The sequence below is a fragment of the Xenopus laevis genome, chromosome 1L (assembly GCF_017654675.1).
Source record: "Xenopus laevis strain J_2021 chromosome 1L, Xenopus_laevis_v10.1, whole genome shotgun sequence".
Lineage (NCBI taxonomy): Eukaryota > Metazoa > Chordata > Amphibia > Anura > Pipidae > Xenopus > Xenopus laevis.
Window position 1 is genome coordinate 218836991 of NC_054371.1, and position 20386 is coordinate 218857376.

Consider the following 20386-nt stretch of genomic DNA (forward strand, 5'->3'; position numbering starts at 1 on the left):
TGACATTTCTATTCTATGTGTACTGTATATTGTGAGTGGGTCCCTGAGCTCAGTAAGTGACAGCAGCACAGAGCATGTGCAGTGAATCAGCAGAAAAGAAGATGGGGAGCTACTGGGGCATCTTTGGAGACACAGATCTTTACTGCTAAAGGGCTGTGGTTGCCTTGGGCTGGTACAGAAGCACAAAACATAATGTACAACATTTCTAGCTACTTCTTTACTTATTCTTTAGTTCTCCTTTAAAGGGATGATTTAGCTTTAAATTAACTTCTAGTATGTTATAGAATGGCTAATTCTAAGCAACATTTCCATTGTCCTTCATTTTTTAATCTTTATTGTTTTTTTTAATTATTTGCCGCTGTCTTCTGACTTCCTGCATTCAAATGGGGATAACTGACCCCATCTATAAAACAAATGCTCGGTAAGGCTACAAATGTATTGTTTTTTCATTACTCATCTTTCTATTCATGCCTATCCTATTCATATTCCAGTCTATTATTCAAATCAATGCATGATTGCTAGGGCAATTTGCACCATAGCAACCAGATTGCTGAAGCTGCTGCTGAATAAAAAGCTAAATAACTTAAAAACCACAAATAATAAAAAATGAAAACCAATTGCGAATTGTCTCAGAATATCACTCTCTACATCATACTAAAAGTTAATATAAAGATGAACAGTCTTTTTTTAATCACACTATAGGATTTGTAGGGGCTGATTCACTAAGGGTCGAATATCGAGGGTTATTTAACCCTCGATATTCGACTGGGAATTGAAATCCTTCGACTTCGAATATCGAAGTCGAAGGATTTAGCGCAGATAGTTCAATCGAACGATCGAAGGATTATTCCTTCGATCGAATGATTTGAAGGATTTAAATCCAACGATCGAAGGAATATCCTTCGATCAAAAAAAGTTAGGCAAGCCTATGGGGACCTTCCCCATAGGCTAACATTGACTTCGGTAGCTTTTAGATGGTGAACTAGGGGGTCAAAGTTTTTTTTAAAGAGACAGTACTTCGACTATCGAATGGTCGAATAGTCGAACGATTTTTAGTTCGAATCCTTCGATTCAAAGTCGTAGTCGCAAGTCGAAGTAGCCCAAAAAAAACTTCGAAATTCGACGTTTTTTCGAATCCTTCACTCGAAGTTAGTGAATCGGCCCCATAGTGTTAGTTTGGGCATGGTGTCACATTAATATAGAACATATACACTTGCAACAGCACAGAAGTGCAGGAAAAATAATAGCCGGGCTTGTCATAGAGTGTGACCCTTGGACGGTTAAAGATGAATCATTGTGATATTTAACACGAGACTGTTTAATTCCTGAACCTTAATCCATATGAGCACTGGGACAATATTCCCTATCACTGCTTGTTATATCTTGGGAGACGCTGAGACCCGGCATTGGTCGGAGTTATCAGACTTTTGAGCACTGGATTGTGACTTGTAGTGTGAGACAAGTTTATTCTAGTTGTGCACATGTAGTGCTGGGCCCCTGTAGTCAAATACAGAATAAACAGAAGTGTACAGGGAATTCAGCATCTGCCATGCAAATCTGAGTGGAACTGAGAATTTCAGGTTTGATTGATATCAAGATAACCGTTACCACCAGCGAACTTCCCCTATTTTTATTTTGAACATTCGCTGCAAGGACTCCAGCACATTACAAAGTAACATAGTAACATAGTAAGTAAGGTTGAAAAAAGACACATGTCCATCAAGTTCAACCTTTTAGTTTTTTTTTGTTTTTTTCTAAATCTGCCTAACTGCTAGTTGGTCTAGAGAGTTGATACTGTTTTTTATACGGCAATGAGAATTCTAGTTCAGCCTGAGTCAAAGGGCTTTACTGTATATAAAAGGGGTTGATTCACTGTAAATTAGCCTTTTAGTATGATGTAGAGAGTGATATTCTGAGACAATTTGCAATTGGTTTTCATTTTTTTTATTATTTGGGTTATTTAGCTTTTTATTCAGCAGCTCTCCAGTTTGCAATTTCAACAGTCTGGTTGCTGGGGTCTGAATTACCCTAGCAACCATGCATTGATTTGAATAAGAGACTGGAATATGTTTTTGTCAATGACCCCAATTTGAAAGCTGGAAAGAGTCAGAAGAAAAAGACAAAAAAATTCAAATACTATAAAAAATAAACCATAGACCATTTGAAAAGTTGTTTAGAATTAGTCATTCTATAACATACCAAAAGTTGACTTAGAGGTAAGCCACCTTTTTTACAGGGTTGCTCATCTTTACATAGTAAGTAATGTTGAAAAAAGACACATGTCCATCTAGTTCAACCTTTTTTTTTTTTATTAACTACCTATCTGCCAGTTGATCCAGAGGAAGGCAAAAAACCCATCTGAAGCCTCTCCAATTTGCCTTAGAGGGGGAAAAATTCCCTCCTGACTCCAAAATGGCAATCGGATCAACTTGTACTATGAGCTATTTCCCATAACCCTGTATTCCCTTACTTGCTAAAAAGCCATCCAACCCCTTCTTAAAGCTATCTAATGTATCAGTCTGTACAACTGATTCAGGGAGAGAATTCCACATCTTCACAGCTCTCACTGTAAAAAACCCCTTCCCAATATTTAGGTGGAACCTCTTTTCTTCTAATCGGAATGGGTGACCTCGTGTCAGCTGGAAAGACCTACTGGTAAATAAAGCATTAGAGAGATTATTATATGATCCCCTTATATATTTATACATAGTCATCATATCACCCCTTAAGTGCCTCTTCTCTAGCGAGAACATCCCCAATTTGGCCAGTCTTTCCTCATAGCTAAGATTTTCCCTTTACCAGCTTAGTTGCCCTTCTCTGTACCCTTTCTAATACAATAATGTCCTGTTTGAGTGATGGAGACCAAAACTGTACGGCATATTCTAGATGGGGCCTTACAAGTGCTCTATACAGTGGAAGAATGACCCCCTCCTCCCGTGACTCTATGCCCCTTTTAATACAGCTCAAGACCTTATTTGCCCTTGATGCTGCTGACTGGCATTGCTTGCTACAGACAAGTTTATCATCTACAAGGACTCCAAGGTCCTTTTCCATAATGGATTTGCCTAGTGCAGTCCCATTAAGGGTATAAGTGGCTTGGATATTTTTACATCCCAGGTGCATGACTTTACATTTATCAACATTGAATCTCATTTGCCACTTAGCTGCCCAGATTGTCAGTTTGTCAAGATCCTGTTGCAAGTGCCACATCCTGGATGGAATTAATTGGGCTGGATAATTTTGTGTCATCTGCAAACACTGATACATTACTTACAACACCCTCCCCTAAGTCATTAATGAACAAGTTAAATAAAAGTGGACCCAATACTGAGCCCTGGGGGACCCCACTAAGAACCTTACTCCAAGTAGAGAATGTCCCATTAACAACCACCCTCTGTACCCGATCCTGTAGCCAGTTTCCTATCCATGTGCAAACGCCTTCATTAAGCCCAACAGACCTTAGTTTAGAAAGCAGTCGTTTTTGGGGGGCACAGTATCAAACGCTTTGGCAAAATCCAAATAGATCACATCTACTGCCCTCCCACTGTCCAGAATCTTACTTACCACATCATAAAATGCAATCAAATTCGTCTGACATGACCTATCTTTCATAAAGCCATGCTGATTGCTGCTCATAATGCCATTCATTAGGACAAAATTTTGAATGTGATCCCTTAACAAGCCTTCAAATAATTTGCCCACCACAGATGTCAAGCTTACTGGCCTATAATTGCCAGGCTGAGATCGTAATCCCTTTTTAAATATTGGAATAACATCAGCTTTTCTCCAATCCATAGGCACCATACCAGATGACAGGGAATCTGAGAAAATCAGAAATAAGGGCTGGTCTAAAACTGAACTAAGCTCTCTTAGAACCCGGGGGTGTATGCCATCAGGCCCTGGAGCCTTGTTTACATTAATTTGTATTAAAGCTTTTTGAATCATATCCTGAGTCAGCCACTGACTAGATTGAGCTGAACCATTCGTGCAGTTATTAAGTGAGCCTGTGAACCCAGACTCCTCTATTGTATACACTGAAGAAAAGAACGGATTTAACACATTTGCCTTACTGTATCTGTTACAACCATACTGGTACCATTATTTAATGGAGCAACACTCTCAACCTGCATCTTTTTACTATTAATATATTTAAAAAACTTTTTAGGGTTAGTTTTCACCTCCACCGCAATTAACTCTTCATTTCTTTTCTTAGCCTTCCGGATTGCTGATTTACAACATTTATTACAGTGTTTATATTCATTAAATGCAGCTTCTGTCCCTACAGATTTGTAGTTTTTAAATGCCTTTCTCTTCTTTCCATTTAACTTCTTTAGTATAGAGAGTGATATTCTGAGACAATTTGCAATTGGTTTTTATTTGTGGTTTTTGAGTTATTTAACTATTTATTCAGCGACTCTCTAGTTTGCAATTTCAACAATCTGGTTGCTAGTTTCCGAATTACCCTAGCAACCAGGCATAGATTTGAACAAGAGACTGGAATATGAATAGAAAGAGGAGTAATAAAAAGTAACGATACATTTGTAGCCTTACAGGGCATTTGTTTTTAGATGGGGTCAGTGACCCCCATTTGAAAGCCGGAAAAGAGTCAGAAGAAAGCAAATTATTAAGAAAACTATAAAAACTAAGCAATGAAGATGTTGCTTAGAATTGGCCATTCTATAATATTCTAAAAGCTGATTTAGAGGTTAACCACCCCGGTAATCTCAAGCAATTATAAGGCATCATTTTACTATAGGAGTGGATGTCTGTGCTTTATATATAGCGCCGTGTAGTTTCCAGTGCATTGTAATCCTGCTGCTTCCACTCTACATACTACTCCCATACTATAGGCAGTTGAGTCACATAACAAGTGGCATGAGAAGTGTTTGCCCTTCACTTTACCTCCACTTTATAGAGCGGCCTTTTGTACTAAAATACCATCAGTACCTAGTAATTAATCTGCTCTTATAGAAGACTGTATGGTCTGACCTTGCTAGTTGGATGTAAAATATGCTCCTCACTATGCCCCATATAGTGATGTGGGAGTCCAGACCCGACCCGAACCCGCATTCCCTCCACCCACGCCCACCCAATTTCCTTTTATAGATCCGCCCTCCCCACTGATGATGTCACAAAAAGGGCGGGACGAGCAGGCGCGCATCTATAAAAAGGAAGCCCGCAAAGGGGGGTGCGAGTTTGGCCGGAACCCGCCTGACCCGCGGATAAACCCTCAGGTCCCGCGGGTATCGGCCAGACCCGCACTTCACTAGCCCCATACTATATGTGTATTTTCTAGGCAGGTCATTGTTCACATTGATTTTAATAGAGTTCACAAAGTGCATTTTGGGGTTAAAATTCTGTTAAAACCGGGCTAATGGTGATGTGCACACAGTAGGTATGCTAGAGAGTTTAAAGTGAAACTGACACATTCGTTTGAAAGTCAATAAGAACATTTCAGTATTACAGGTATGGGACCTGTTATCCAGAATGCTCGGGACCTGGGGTTTTCCAGATAATTGATCTTTCTGTAATTTGGATCTTCATACCTTAAGTCTACTACAAAATCATGTAGTGGGTCAGGTACCCGCGGGTTGCAGGTAGAATTTTTGGGAGCGGGCATAGACTCGGGTCGGCGGTTCTCCGGGTTTGCGGGTCGGGTCGCCGGTCTTCTCAATAGCGAGTTTTACTCCTTTTTTTCTCACCACGCCTACTTCTAATGATGTCACTTCTGGTTTACAATGACAGCACTGTTTCTTGATGGTCAGCGGGTGGCGGATAGGGTTGCGAATTGCAGAGTATGTCTCTGCCCTAAGCGTTAATTTAAAGGTGAACCACCCCTTTAATTAGCAATGTAATTCTACTACAGCTTCCTAATATTCCTACATGGTATTACTTTGTGACCCACTCACATATTCTCCCTTCCAGATGCAATTCCTAGCGCTGATCAGATTAGGATAACTCCATCTTTAAAAAGCCAGAAAGGATCGGTATGGACAAAAACCTTGGCAAACTTTCAGAACTGGGAATTGGAGGTGACATTCCGAATTACAGGCCGGGGCAGAATAGGAGCTGACGGTTTGGTATGAATCTGTTCATATTCTGTAATATTGCTTTAATTATTTATTTCTCTGGTTTTGCCATTGACTTGCTTTGCTCTTTATATCGCAGGGAATCTGGTTCACTGCGGCCCAGGGTCTCGAAGGGGATGTCTACGGTGCAGCCGATTCCTGGAACGGCGTTGGGATATTTTTCGATTCCTTTGATAATGATGGAAAGGTTTGTTGGTTTTGCTTCTGGACTTTGGCACCATGAGGTTTTTGTATTTGGTGAGCTAGGACATTTGCTGTTTGTTTTAGACTTAAAAACTGAATATCAGACAAAACTGTTTGGCTTTAGCCTTGGCACATGTATTAATGGTTAACACGGAGAGGACTAGTTATCAGGCTGTGTACAGTACTTTATCCTGGAAAAATGGTGTAAAATAAATGCCATGCTTAAACCTTTTTTTTTTTTTTTTTGTTTTTACACAGTGCATTACAACTCCTTGAACACATCTATTAAAGGAGAAGTAAAGGTAATATCACTGGGGCTAGTTTGTTAGTCTCCCTCCAGTGATATAATCACTAAATTGTATAACTCTGGACTGATTTGCTGCTTTTCAAAAGATGCACCAACCCAGCGGCACTTTATTCTGAGCATCGCAATGGTCTTTGCTGTGTTTCTTGCGACTATTGAAGCTGAGCGTATGCACAGTACTAAAAAATACTGAACCTGCTCTTACCCAGGGTGGTGCAGGGAATGTAGAAAAAGATGGCAGTGCAGAAAACAGGGCTGTGGAGTCGGTAAATAAATCCTCCGACTCCTCAGTTTATGGCACTTCCGACTTCTCTGTTTTTAAAGGAACAGTAACACCAAAAACTGAAAGTGTATCAAAGTAATTAGAATATAATGTACTACTATAGTTTATATAAACAAGCTGCTGTGTAGTCATGGGGGCAGCCATTCAAGCTGGAAAAAAAGGAGAAAAGGCACAGGATACATAACAAATAAAACACCATTTGTGGACAGAGCGTATCTGTTATGTGCTCTGTAACCTGTACCTTTTCTTCCAGCTTGAATGGCTGCCCCCATGGCTACACAGCAGCTTGTTTATATAAACTATAGTAGTACTTATCTGTTATCTACTGTGTATCCTGTGCTTGAATGGCTGCCCCCATGGGTACACAGCAGCTTGTTTATATAAACTATAGTAGTACTTATCTGTTATCTACTGTGTATTCTGTGCTTCAATGGCTGCCCCTATGGCTACACAGCAGCTTGTTTATATAAACTATAGTAGTATTTATCTGTTATCTACTGTGTATCCTGTGCTTGAATGGCTGCCCCTATGGCTACACAGCAGCTTGTTTATATAAACTTTAGTAGTACTTATCTGTTATCTACTGTGTATCCTGTGCTTGAATGGCTGCCCCTATGGCTACACAGCAGCTTGTTTATATAAACTATAGTAGTATTTCTGAAGCAAACACACAGCTTTTACCAGTGCAGAGCAACAGTATATTATATGTTGATTACTTAAATTTTTTGCTCTTACTGTTATCTAATTTTCCATGTTGATTGAAAATAGTTAAAGGACCAGTAACACTAAAAATTATTAAGTTAAAAATGTACTCTATACTCCTCTAACAATGAATCTACCCTGCACAATGTTTCACATTTCAAGTGCCTTATGTACAATTACCATTAAAAAAGTTCTCTTCCTGTTCTCTAAAAAGGCAATAGAACGACTTTAGTTGTGTCAGACACCTACCTGCACGCTCCACAGCAGCTCCCGACATCACCTCCTCAAACCGGAAGCCAGTTGCTAAAGCTTAAAAAGCATTTTCTCTCCCCTGCATTCCTGCAAATTACATTCCAGGGGGAGGGTGCACATATGCATCCTTACTTTCATATTGCTGTGCTGTGAGTTAAGTGCTGTGAGCAGGTGAAGGAATGCGCAGCAGACTGACTGTGGATTTATGGCTGATTTGGGTGCTGCCTTCCCTGCTCTCAGCACAATCTTGCTGCGTAAAAACACAAGGGGAGAGAAAATCCTTTCTAAAGCTGCAGCAACTTGCTTCTGGTTTGAGGAGGTGATGTTGGGAGTTGCTGTGGAGCGCGCACGTAGGTGTCTGGCACAACTGAAGTCGCCCTATTGCCTTTTTAGAGAACAGGAAGATAACTTTTTTAATGGTAATTGTACATAAAGCACTTGAAATACGAAACATTGTGCAGGGTAGATGCATTATTAGAGGGGTTTAGAATATATTTTTAACTTAATAATTTTTAGTGTTACACAAGGTATTTTATCTCTGCCAAAGCTCAAAAATATAAACCAACATCACACCAAAACCAAAGTTAAACTACATAAACCAAACACAATTGGAAACTTGGCATATAGCTGTAGAATTGTTTTGTTTTGAAGTATTGTTCTTAGAAACAGAATTGCTTCACAGAAGTTCTTAAATCTGATCTGATTAGTTTCAGTGCTTGTAAGTTATTAAGAGTTGGTACATTTTTGGCGACTCCAACTCCAGTTAACCAAAATTGCTCCTAACTCCCCAACTCTGGGAGAAAGTACCCTCGGGATAGTGTATATTTTATTTTAAAGAAGAGCACTGACCCAGGTTAGTGCCACCCCCAGTGACTTTAACCTTTACTTCTCCTTTAAAATGATTTACTTGTGGTACTCATAAAGGTGTATTTTATTTTACTCTACACAAAGTTTTGCCAGATCTGAATCCTGGTGTAATTTGTGAATGAGGAAAATGCCAGCGTATTTCTACAATGGATTTCAAGTGGACTTTGCTTTTTATGCCAGAAATTGGCCCTGGGCTCTGTGTATGTGTAAAATTTACGCTCCTTGATAAAAATACCTAATGATGTTGGTGCTCAGCTTCACTTTTATTCAGAGAAGCCTGTGCATGGCTCTGCTTTATTTTTAAGAAAGGAAAGTGCAGCAACCAGAAAGTAGTTAAAGGGATACTGTCATGAGAAAAATGTTTTTTTCAAAACACATCAGTTAATAATGCTGTTCCAGCAGAATTCCGAACTGAAATCCATTTTTCAAAAGAGCCAACAGATTTTTTTATATTCAGTTTTGAAATCTGACATGGGGCTAGACATATCAGTTTCCCAGCTTCCCCCAGTCATGTGACTTGTGCTCTGATAAACTTCAGTCACTTTACTGCTGAACTGCAAGTTGGAATGATCTCACCCCCTCCCTTTTCCCCCCCAGCAGCTAAAAACAAAAGAACAATGGAAAGGTGGCCGGATAGCAGCTCCCTAATACAAGATAACGGCTCCCTGGTAGATCTAAGGACAACACTCAATACTAAAAGCCAAGTCCCACTGAGACTGATTGTTACATTGAGTAGGAGAAATAACAGCCAGAAAGTAGTTCCATCCTAAATTGCAGGCACAAGTCACATGACTGGTGGCAGCTGGGAAACTGAGAATACGTCTAACCCCATGTCAGATTTCAAAAGTGAATATAAAAAAATCTGTTAGCTTTTTTGAGAATTGGATTTCAGTGCAGAATTCTGCTGGAGTAGCACTATTAACTGATGTGTTTTGAAAAAAATATGTTTTCCCATGACAGTATCCCTATAAAGTGCCCCACATTAAAGCTGCAGGGCTGTTCTGTGTCTTTTGGCAGCAGAGAAATGAATCTGGCTCAGGCTGCATTTTTGGGGCGTATGTTATAATGACCCTTGTTTAGTCTAGAGCCTGCCTAGACTAGAGACTGCATACAGAGTCATCAGGGATCTACTCTAACGTTTTTAAAGAAATATTTATTTTAATTGTTGCATTTTTTTAATTGTTGCATTTTTTCCTTTCTGCAGAAAAACAACCCTTCCATATTGGTTGTGGGTAACAACGGCAAACTTGTTTATGACCATCAGAAGTAAGTTTTGAAGTTTTATTTTTTTTTCTCTTGCAAATCCTCCTTTTGCAAAGTTTCTCACTGTTGGCAAGGGAGTCAGATGCGGGTTCACACCAGCTGAGGCTGCTGGGACTTGTAGTTCTTGACATCTAGAGCAGTGAGTCACAGAAGTTTTTAGTTCAAGCCTGCCTTTAAAGTCTATCATTGGTCCAGGGCCCACTTTAGCTCACAATAAGGTTATAGGTATATGAAAATGCTGCACGTCAAATATTCAGCTATATGATATTAATAAATATTATATATACTGTAATATAACAGTATTATCATAGGTAGCTGTCTATAACAGAAAATATTTGGTTTTGCAGTGATGGTTCCACTCAGGCTTTGGCTTCATGTCTAAGGGATTTCCGGAATAAACCTTACCCAGTGAGAGCAAAGATTACATATTATAAAAAGATCTTAACGGTAAGTGAGTTTGTGTTAGGGAAGCACCGAATCCACTATTTTGGATTCGACCGAACCCCCGAATCCTTAGTGAAAGATGCAGCCAAATACTGAACCAAATCCGAACCCTAGTTTGCATATGCAAATCATTGAGGACGAGGGAAAATGTAAAGTCACAATCTTAAGGATTCAGTTCGGACAGGCACAAGGATTCGGACGAATCCGAATCCTGCTGAAAAGGGCCGAATCCTGGCCCAAATACCGAACTGAATCCAGGATTTGGTGCATCCCTAGTTTATGTTTTTGGATTTACAGTGCAGCTGGTTGTATTTCTAGTGCATGGGGCTGCTGTACTAATTGCCACAAAAACTAGCTCCATGCATGTAACAAGATTATAAATACTCCCAGCCATATATATATACAGTATAAAATCTGTTTATAAAAGCTTATCATATCTAATCTTTTCCTTGAATGCACTTGTATTTTCTTTGTAGGTAATGATTAACAATGGGTTTACACCAGATAGAGATGACTATGAGTTCTGCGCCAAAGTGGATAACATGATTCTCCCACCCCAAGGTTACTTTGGTATATCCGCGGCTACTGGGGGCCTGGCAGGTACTGACTTTGGTTTGTTCCTTCCTCATTACTGTGTAGTATGTGGGGAGCTTGGTTTGCTTGTGAAAAGCAAAGCAATTCTAGTAAATACTGTGGTTGAAAAGCAGGCACTTGCTCATAAAGCTCCACCCTTCACACTTGCTCATCAAGCTCCACCCTGCACACTTGCTCATCAAGCTCCACCCTGCACACTTGCTCATCAAGCTCCACCCTGCACACTTGCTCATCAAGCTCCACCCTTCACACTTGCTCATCAAGCTCCACCCTGCACACTTGCTCATCAAGCTCCACCCTGCACACTTGCTCATCAAGCTCCACCCTTCACACTTGCTCATCAAGCTCACACTTGCTCATCATGAACTAAAGGGACAAGGCTTCTTGGAAAATGGGCAGGGTTTCAGATGGAAAGGGGGACACAATCGAGTGTAGTTGGGTAAGATTGGGTAGATCGGGATGTGGCCTTCTTTGCCCCTATTTTTTCTTTTTTGAAAGGTACGATTATTATCTGCACATTTAAAATTACATTTTAGTTTCTAACAACTAACAATTTGGGGGGTTATTTGTGTATGTGCCTTATTTTCCTTAAATCATTTTTTGGTTTGGTGACTCTAGCAACACAGTTACCTCAGTCTAGCAATATCTTCCTTTGCTCTTTTCCTAATCTGGCTACTTAAAATAATTCTCTCTTTGTGTGTGTTGGTTACAGATGATCATGATGTTCTCTCCTTCCTGACGTTCCAATTGACTGAACCTGGACAAGAAGCTGTAAGCAGTAATATTTTAACTCCCCCTCACACACACACACACACACCTTCTATTACTCACCCTTTGGCACTGCATGGGTTACATGTTTATGTGGGTAATTGCAGATGAGATTTGGTTTTTGCAAAGTGTAATGTAAATGTCAATTTTACAATTTTACAATTTTAAAATGTATCCAATTAGTTGTTTTCTGCTAACAACATACACAGAAAAGTGAACAGCATGTTTGGAGCTGAACTAAAGCATAACAAAGAAATATATATATATATACTGTATTAGAGTCCTGCAACGGGTCGGGTACTCGCGGGTTACCCGCAAAAAAAAGTGGACACCCTGCGGAATGAGGGGAGGATTTTCAGCTGCTAGTGTACCAGCGGGGCCAGGCCAGCTGGGCGCCCCAGGCAACCCAGCTGACCACATCGCCCCTCTGCCGCGAGCGACCACATCAGAGCGCGCATTCGCGCCTACACGAGATCGCACGCATGCGCGCCTACGCAAAGGCACGCAGCATCACCCCCTCCCCTCACGGTGATTGCGTGCATGCGTACTGACACATGCATCATTCGGCATAGCATTCACTCGGCAACAGCAGCAAGCCAGATTCAGAGGCCCGGACTGGGGTAGGCTTTAGTGGAAGGTACATGCCTGGCGCCCCCCAAGCTTTGTGACCTAGGCATGTGCCTACTCTGCCTACCCCTAGTTCCGGCCCTGCGCGGGTCTGTGGGTTGCGGGTCGGGTTGCGGGTCTCATCTAAATTTCTTATCTTATGTAAAATTGCCTATAGTTTACTCCTTTTAAAGTTTTACATATTTGTTTCTGTCCCTGCCCACTTTTGATGATGTCGCTTCCGGTTTGCAGCACCATCAATTCCTGTTTGATGGAGGTCGGCGGGTCGGGTTGCAGATAAGGCAGTTTCGGGTCAGGGTCGGGTAGCGGATCAAAATGGGTAAATATGTGGTTCGGGTCGCAGGCTGCGTGTTGCCGGTCTGAGTCTGGTTCGTGTCTTAGAAATTGGTTCCGCGCAGGACTCTATACTGTATATAATATCAAATTCAACATACAATACTTTGCAGCTCAGCCACTCTGCTTGATAATTTCAAGCAACTCCTATGCTTAGCTTCTCAATTACTGCAAAGAGCACACTGAGCATGTGCAGTGCCACTGACACGCAAAAGATGGCCTAACGATCCATAATGACATGGTCCTATGGGCAACTCTGAAGGCCTTGATCATTATTGTTATAGGGCTGCTGAATCTCTCTGCTGGTACAGTAAATTCAGCTTATAATATACAGCATTTCTAGCTGGATTCGTTTTTGGGCTTTAGTTCTCCTTTAGTTAAAAAAAAGTCTGCAAGTTCTGTTCAGGGGTTAGATCTATTTGTGGTTAGCCAGTGAGCCTGTATTTATGCCAACAGACCAACCATGTTGGGCCTTTTGATTGATCAGCTGATTTTAATTGTCATATTCTCTTGGTTTATTCCCTTTCTTGCAATAAATAAACACTTCCTTCAGCCCCCACCCGATTCTGAGATTCCAAAGGAAGAAAAGGACAAGTACCAGGAGGAGTTTGACAACTTCCAACAAGAGCTGGATAAGAGGAAAGAGGACTTTCAGAAGGATCACCCTGAGGCAAAAGAACCACCAGGCAAGTGCACCCAGACACCAGCAGGGCTGCCGTTAGAAATCACGGGGCCCCATACAACAAAATTTTCGGAGCATTGGCGCCAGGGCCCCCCTTACAAGTTAAAAAAATTGGGTCCCCAAAGAATATTTTTTTAAAAAACATTGGTGGCCAGGGGATTAAAAAAAAACAAAAAAAACACACATTGGTGTTCAGAGGAATTGAACTCGTGGCTTCAGGACTTCATCTTCGCCCCCTTTCATGACTTTGGGTCTTTTCGGTGCTTCAGGACTTCAATTTCGGCTGTTTCCGTGACTTCGGGTCTTTTCGGCGCATCAGGACTTTAATTTCATCTGCTTCCTTGACTTTGGGTCTTTTCACCGTTTCAGGACTTAAATTTCGGCTGTTTCCGTGACGTCGGGTCATTTCGCTGTTTCAGGACTTCAATTTTGGCTGTTTAGTGACTTTGGGTCTTTTCACCGTTTCAGGACTTAAATTTCGGCTGTTTTTTTGACTTCAGATCTTTTCGTTGCTTCAGGACTTCAATTTCATCTTTTTCCGTGACTTCAGGTCTTTTCGCCTCTTCGGGACTTCAATTTTGGCTGTATTCGTGACTTCGGGTCTTTTCGCCGCTTCAGGACTTCGGTTTCGGCTGTTGTAGTGACTTCCGGTCTTTTTGCCACTTCAGGACTTTAATTTCATTTGTTTCCTTGACTTTGGGTCTTTTTGCTGCTTCAGGACTTCAATTTTGTCTGTTTTCGTGGCTTCGGGTCTTTTCGCCGCTTCAGGACTTCAATTCCAGCTGTTTCAGGGACTTTGTGTCTTTTCGCTCCTTCGGGACTTCAATTTCGGCTGTTTTCGTGACTTTGCGTCTTTTCGCCGCTTCAGGACTTCAATTCCAGCTGTTTCAGGGACTTTGTGTCTTTTCGCTCCTTCATGACTTCAACTTCGGCTGTTTTCGTGACTTTGGGTCTTTTTGCCACCTTTGGACCTAAATTTTGTCTGTTTTCATGGCTTCGGGTCTTTTCGCCGCTTCAGGACTTCAATTTCGGCTGTTTCCGTGACTTCGGGTCTTTTCGCCGATTCGGGACTTCGGCTTTTTGGGCACTTCCGCATTTCGCTCTTCGGGACTTTGAAAGGAGGCAGCACGGCCTCGGCGCTGTCATGGGGGGCCTGGCTTTTTCGAAAAGTTCAGCACTGCCGGGCCCCCCTTCAGGCCCGGGCCACTTCTACCCCCTGTGGCCCCCCAGATGGCGGCCCTGGACACCAGTATCAAGTCTATTACAGCCTCACGCAAAAACCACAAAAGAACATGTATATAAATGCTTATCCACTCTTTAGCTCATATTGCCAGCCATACTACTTACATTGTAATATTATAAGAAAGAGGATTAATGGCTTTCCAGAATAGCTTCCTCAGATATTTGACACGTGCATATTGCTCCTGAAGGATTAGATATTAAAAATGACGATCTGCAAAATGTCCCTTCTAAACAAACCGATTTAATGAATGTTCAAAAACTCACCTTTGGAAGGACAATAAAATTACTACGGGCAAAATTCACTTTTGAATAAACATTTACATTCAAGCACTGAAAAGGAATTTATCAATAGAGCTTTATGTATTTATGTTTTTTTTTTTTTTTTTAATTACTAGCCTTCCTCTTCTGCCTCATGCTAACCTGCAACTGAAAACGGTATCTGTTGTCAGGGGGGTCACTGACCCCATCAACCAAAAAAAAAATAAGAAAGGCTTAATTTTTAGTGGTATTAAAAATAAAATAATATAATAAAATATGATAATAATACAAAACAGAATTTTATCACCACTGTGGTGGCATCCATTACCAACCAGTGATAGTCCTTTTTTGGAAGGACTGTTAATGGTTATTGCCCTTAAGTGAATTTAGGTTGCTGTGTGAATGAAGTGGGACATGTTGTATAATACAATTAACAAGTAGAAATACACACGTGGCTATGAATGCGCAGTAATAATCCCATGCCTTTATAAGCTGATTGTATATATATTTCACTACAGGTATGGGGCCTGTTATCCAGAATGCACGGGACCTGGGTTTCCGGATAATGGATCTTTCTGTAATTTGAAAATCATGTAAACATTAAATAAACCCAATAGGATTGTTTTGCTTCCAATGAGGATTAATTATATCTTAGTTGGGATCAAGTACAATGTACTGTTTTATTTTTAAATTTGGATTAATTGGATAAAATGGAGTCTATGGGAGACAAATTTTCTGTAATTTGGAGCTTTCTGGATAATGGGTTTCCAGATAACGAATGCTATACCTGTATATGGTTAGGTTATAAAATGCCCCTAAGTATTTAGCACCTATAAGAAAGATACAATTTAGCCATGGGGATTCGCTAACTACAGCCCTTGAGACACAAACTATAGTTAATGCCAGTGGGGGGCACTGCGACAGGAGCTGGCAGCTTAAAGGGCAACTATCTCAAAAATGAAAATTTAACGTAAGCTTCGTCATACTGAAGTAAGAAACTTTCTAAATACAATCAATTAAATATTCTGTACTGTTTCTGAAATAATCAAGTTTATCTTCACCATTCCTCTCTCGACATCCGTTTCTCCTCATTCTGTCTTCATTCGGGAGTTGGCTGTCAGATGAATGATCCAATATATCTTATAGGACGGCTTCCTTTCCTAGCAGATGTATTAGAGCTCACTCAAACAACTGATTCCAGTGCAAACAAAATCTAACAAAATAACTGCCTTTTGCACAAATCCTGCATGTAGAGAGACATGATGTCTGGTGATTGTAATAGAGTGAGTTCTAATACATCTTCTTGGCAAAATGAGCCCCCCTATAAGATATATAAGTTCCCCTTTAAGTACCAGGTCCTTTAAATACAACAAATGTATAAAGTACTGGTTTCTCTTTGCAGTGGACGACTTGTATGAGTCTGTGAACGACCGGGAGGTCAGGCAAATCTTTGAGGGACAGAACCGCATCCATCTAGAAATAAAGCAGTTGAACAGGCAGTTGGATATGATTCTCGACGAGCAGAGACGATATGTGACTGCGGTCACCGACGAGGTTGCCAAGAGAGGAACAGGAGCAGGAGGCACTGGTCATCAACCTCAGGTTGGGCAAGAGTAAAATATCTCTAGAACAGCAGTCATAGGCCAAGCTACTAATAGTAGACTGTAATAAGTGTCCTGTTCATTTTACTGAGCCAAATCTTTTTAAGTGATTGTCTTTTAGATACAGCTATAGGACCTGTTATCCAAAATACTCGAAAACCTGGTGTTTTCCAGATAAGGGATCTTTCTGTAATTTGGATCTTCATACCTTAAGTCTACTAGAAAACCATGTAAAAATTAAATAAACCCAATACTTTGTGTTTGCCTCCAATAAGGATTAATTATATCTTAGTTGGGATAAAGTACAAACTACTGTTTATTAATTACAGAAAAAAGGAAATAATTTTTAAAAATTTGAATTATTTGATTAAAAGGGAGTCTATGGGAGATGTCCTTCCAGTAATAAAGGGTTTACAGATAAGTCAGATAAGGTTTTTATTCATCCAGGTCATGGTATATCTAGAAGAAGTAAATCTAGAGCAACTGGACTCGCTGATTTATCACTGAAGACATTGAAGACTACTCATCAAAGCAGATTCTTCAGCTCAACTTTCTGTTTTCCAGATAACAGATCCCATGCTTGTATCTAAAAGATGTGTTAAAGGGCCAGTAACATCAATTTTATTTTTTATTTTTTTTTATTAAAAAAATTTGTTAGCGTAGAACAATAAAAAACATAAAGGCATATTAAACTTTTAAATCGCTAAGTCTTTATTACGAAATAACTTACCGAAACTCCGCTTGCACTCCTCCTCCATTGTGCGGCGCTCGATTTCTCCTCCCTGCTTTCCTTATAGGAGATAGCCAGGGAGGAGAAATCGAGGGCCGCGTGATGGATCGTCACCGTGTCATCTTTTTCTGAAGAGGATCGCAAGCGGAGTTTCGGTAAGTTATTTCTTAAAGTCTTACCGATTTAACAGTTTAATGTCTTTCTGTTTTTTTTCGTTCTACACTAACAAATTTTTTTTTATAAAAAAATTTGATATTACTGATCCTTTAAACTGCACCAGTGCAGTTACTCTTCGCATCCAATCCGGAATTTGTGTTGAGGATTCTGCTACGGTTTAGAAAGAAAAAGCAATGATTTGATTTGCTGCTGTGGGAGCTGATGCAGTTTAGTACCCATGTGAAGTAAATCAGCCCCACGATGTATAATGAGCCTCGGCTGTCTGTCATCATGTAGGTTTCCAAATCCCATCACTTTTTTTTTTTTTTTTTTTTTTTATATTAAATGCAAAACAATCGGCGCCTTATTACTGTACTATCAAGATTCTGTTGCTGAGATCTAAGGGCGGTGGCTCTCTCTTGCGGGCGATAAATCTACCGAAAATGCCCCTCCTTTACCTGTAATTAAAATTGCTGGATATGTGTCCAACTTATCGTTAAATCGGCCGAATTCGGGTGATTTAGTGTTTTCAGTTATTGGCAATAGAGAGGTATTTTCAGGAGATTTGTCGCCCGCAGCCGCGCATAATCGCAGTCGACGAATCTTCCCATGTGCCACTGCCCTTAGAGCAATTGCACTAATTTCAACCTTTTGTTTTTTCACACTAAAGTTTGCATCTGCAGACCTGAATTTCCTGCTCAGCACTCAGAGAGAAGTTATACAGCAGATGACTGAAATGAGGTAAGCAGAATACAGTGCTTTATACACTTGTTTCTTTCCAAAGCCATACAGTTTCTATATCTGCCTTCAGTTATTTCCTGTTGTGCGATGGCCTGTTGGGGTAAAAGGTTTTTTTTGTGCTATGGTTGTGTTGTTCTTTAGGGTAGTAGAATAATTGGGGAAGATGTAAGTTAATATGCTTCAAAGGAGAAGTAAAGCCTAACTAAAGAAGTAGCTATAAATGTTGTACATTATGTTTTGTGCTTCTGTACCAGCCCAAGGCAACCACAGCCCTTTAGCAGTAAAGATCTGTGTCTCCAAAGATGCCCCAGTAGCTCCCCATCTTCTTTTCTGCTGATTCACTGCACATGCTCTGTGCTGCTGTCACTTACTGAGCTTAGGGACCCACTCACAATATACAGTACACATAGAATAGAAATGTCACAATATAAGGCTGAATTTAATAATCAGCAAACCTGTGGCATCAGCTTATATTACAGGGGAAGCTCATTTTCTGCTGGATAATTAGTGACGAGCCCTAAGCTTAGCTTCTCAACAGCCAATCAGAGCCCACTGAGCATGTGAGTGTCACAGACACTTTCCAAGATGGTGACCCCCTGTGACAAGTTTGAAGTCCTGGATCATTGCTGCTATTGAGAAGCTGAAACTTTAGGCTGGTGCAATAAGTTCACTATATAAAATATAACATTTTAGCCTTATTCATTTTTCGGGTTTAGTTCTCCTTTAATGTCACTGCTTACAGTCTGGGCAAACTGGCGCATAGAGATAAACGAAATGGATTAAATCAAACCATTCAAACCAACTGCTGCTCTAAGAAAGGAGAAAAATGAAAGTAAGGAGGCTCCTCTGAAGCCTCTGTTTACTGGAGGCTTTTAAATGATTCTGGATAATACTGCAGGTGCATCCCCCTCAACATTTAACGGTGCAAGCACACCGACATCTTGAGGAGACTTGTGCTAGAGGGGTGCCCCACACATTTGGCGACTTTGGCACACTTCAGACCTGGGGATATATGAACACCATGTCTTGGCTAAAACTAATTGAATATTAATACCGGATTGTCTGGGAATGCTTACTCTCTCAAAAATTGAGATTGTGGTTCATTATTGGAGCGCTCCGGTTTGGTTCCAGACACGCTACTTTTACATTACAGCATATAAATTGCTATCCATGCTGTGGTATACCTAGAGACCATTACAAGGGATCCCTTTTGCACATGCAGCGCTGCTTAGTTTTATTTTAATTGGTTTTAATTTGATACTGGCATAGTGTTGAATAATAAATATTGCCTTTTAATATATACTTGGAAGTATTTATTTACAATTGAGCAATTTGGGGTCACATGGGCAGGGGGATAAATCCCATTCCTGTTGTGTATATATGTCATTAACTGTTGGTGGACACCCTAGCCCATCTGCCCCCACATATATCAGTATTATTGTACATTGGTGCCCACACTGCACTTACAGTTTGTTGGTGTTGCATAATAGAAAATGTTTTACTAATTAGAAAAACTATTTGACAGTAACACAATGTTTACAAAGACAAAACACTCCACATGATAGTTATATACATACCACCCTTTGGTACAAAGAAGGCAGACAAGAAACTACAAGAAGCGGATACACCTGCCAAATGAGAACAGCCCCAACGTTTCGGCACACAGCCTTTATCAAGGGGATTCTGTAGATATTCAACCCGAAGTAAATGTGCCCCTAAATATAAGCCAAATAAGGTTTTACAATAAATAAGAAAAGAGAAAAGTTCTGGGCTCTGTATATAGGAACACGCTGCTCTCTTTATTGTGCTGTCCCATAAATAGGTCAGCCGTCTCCAGAAGATTATCATGACTTTTGTTTCCCAGGGAATCCTTGGCATTAATATTCTTCGCAAATCTTCATTCCTAAGGAAGTCCAATTAGATTTACCAGTTCAAGTCTCCCATGGCCGTCTTATTTAATATTTCTTATGCGCTTACACAACTCTCCTAATATGTTTTGGGCAGATTAAAGAAGTACTTGGGAGTTACGCTTAGCAGGAAATTCCTTTGCGTTGCTCATATTTACACATTGATCACAATTTTGTCATTTTAATTTTTGCAGATTTGTGGATTTCTCTCTTAATCTGATTACAGACTGGCCAGTTGGATGTGTTGGTTAAGATTTAATAATCACCGATAATGTCTTCTATGCTTTGATTAAAGATTTGGGATTTGCCGGCCGGAGATATAGTAAATCCTATTGTCAATTTCAGTTCTGGCATTATTAT

General features: G+C 40.3%; 1 protein-coding gene across 1 annotated transcript in view; it reads left to right on the forward strand.

The window, feature by feature from the left end:
• lman1.L (lectin, mannose binding 1 L homeolog) overlaps positions 1-20386 on the forward strand; it is a 33479-nt gene that overhangs the window by 4607 nt on the left and 8486 nt on the right. Inside the window, exons 2-10 of the mRNA XM_018266615.2 lie at positions 5926-6080; positions 6169-6276; positions 9885-9946; positions 10291-10390; positions 10864-10987; positions 11694-11752; positions 13263-13395; positions 16294-16493; positions 18049-18119. Of these exons, the coding sequence (XP_018122104.1) occupies positions 5926-6080; positions 6169-6276; positions 9885-9946; positions 10291-10390; positions 10864-10987; positions 11694-11752; positions 13263-13395; positions 16294-16493; positions 18049-18119 (1012 nt within the window). The remainder of the gene's footprint in view (positions 1-5925; positions 6081-6168; positions 6277-9884; positions 9947-10290; positions 10391-10863; positions 10988-11693; positions 11753-13262; positions 13396-16293; positions 16494-18048; positions 18120-20386) is intronic.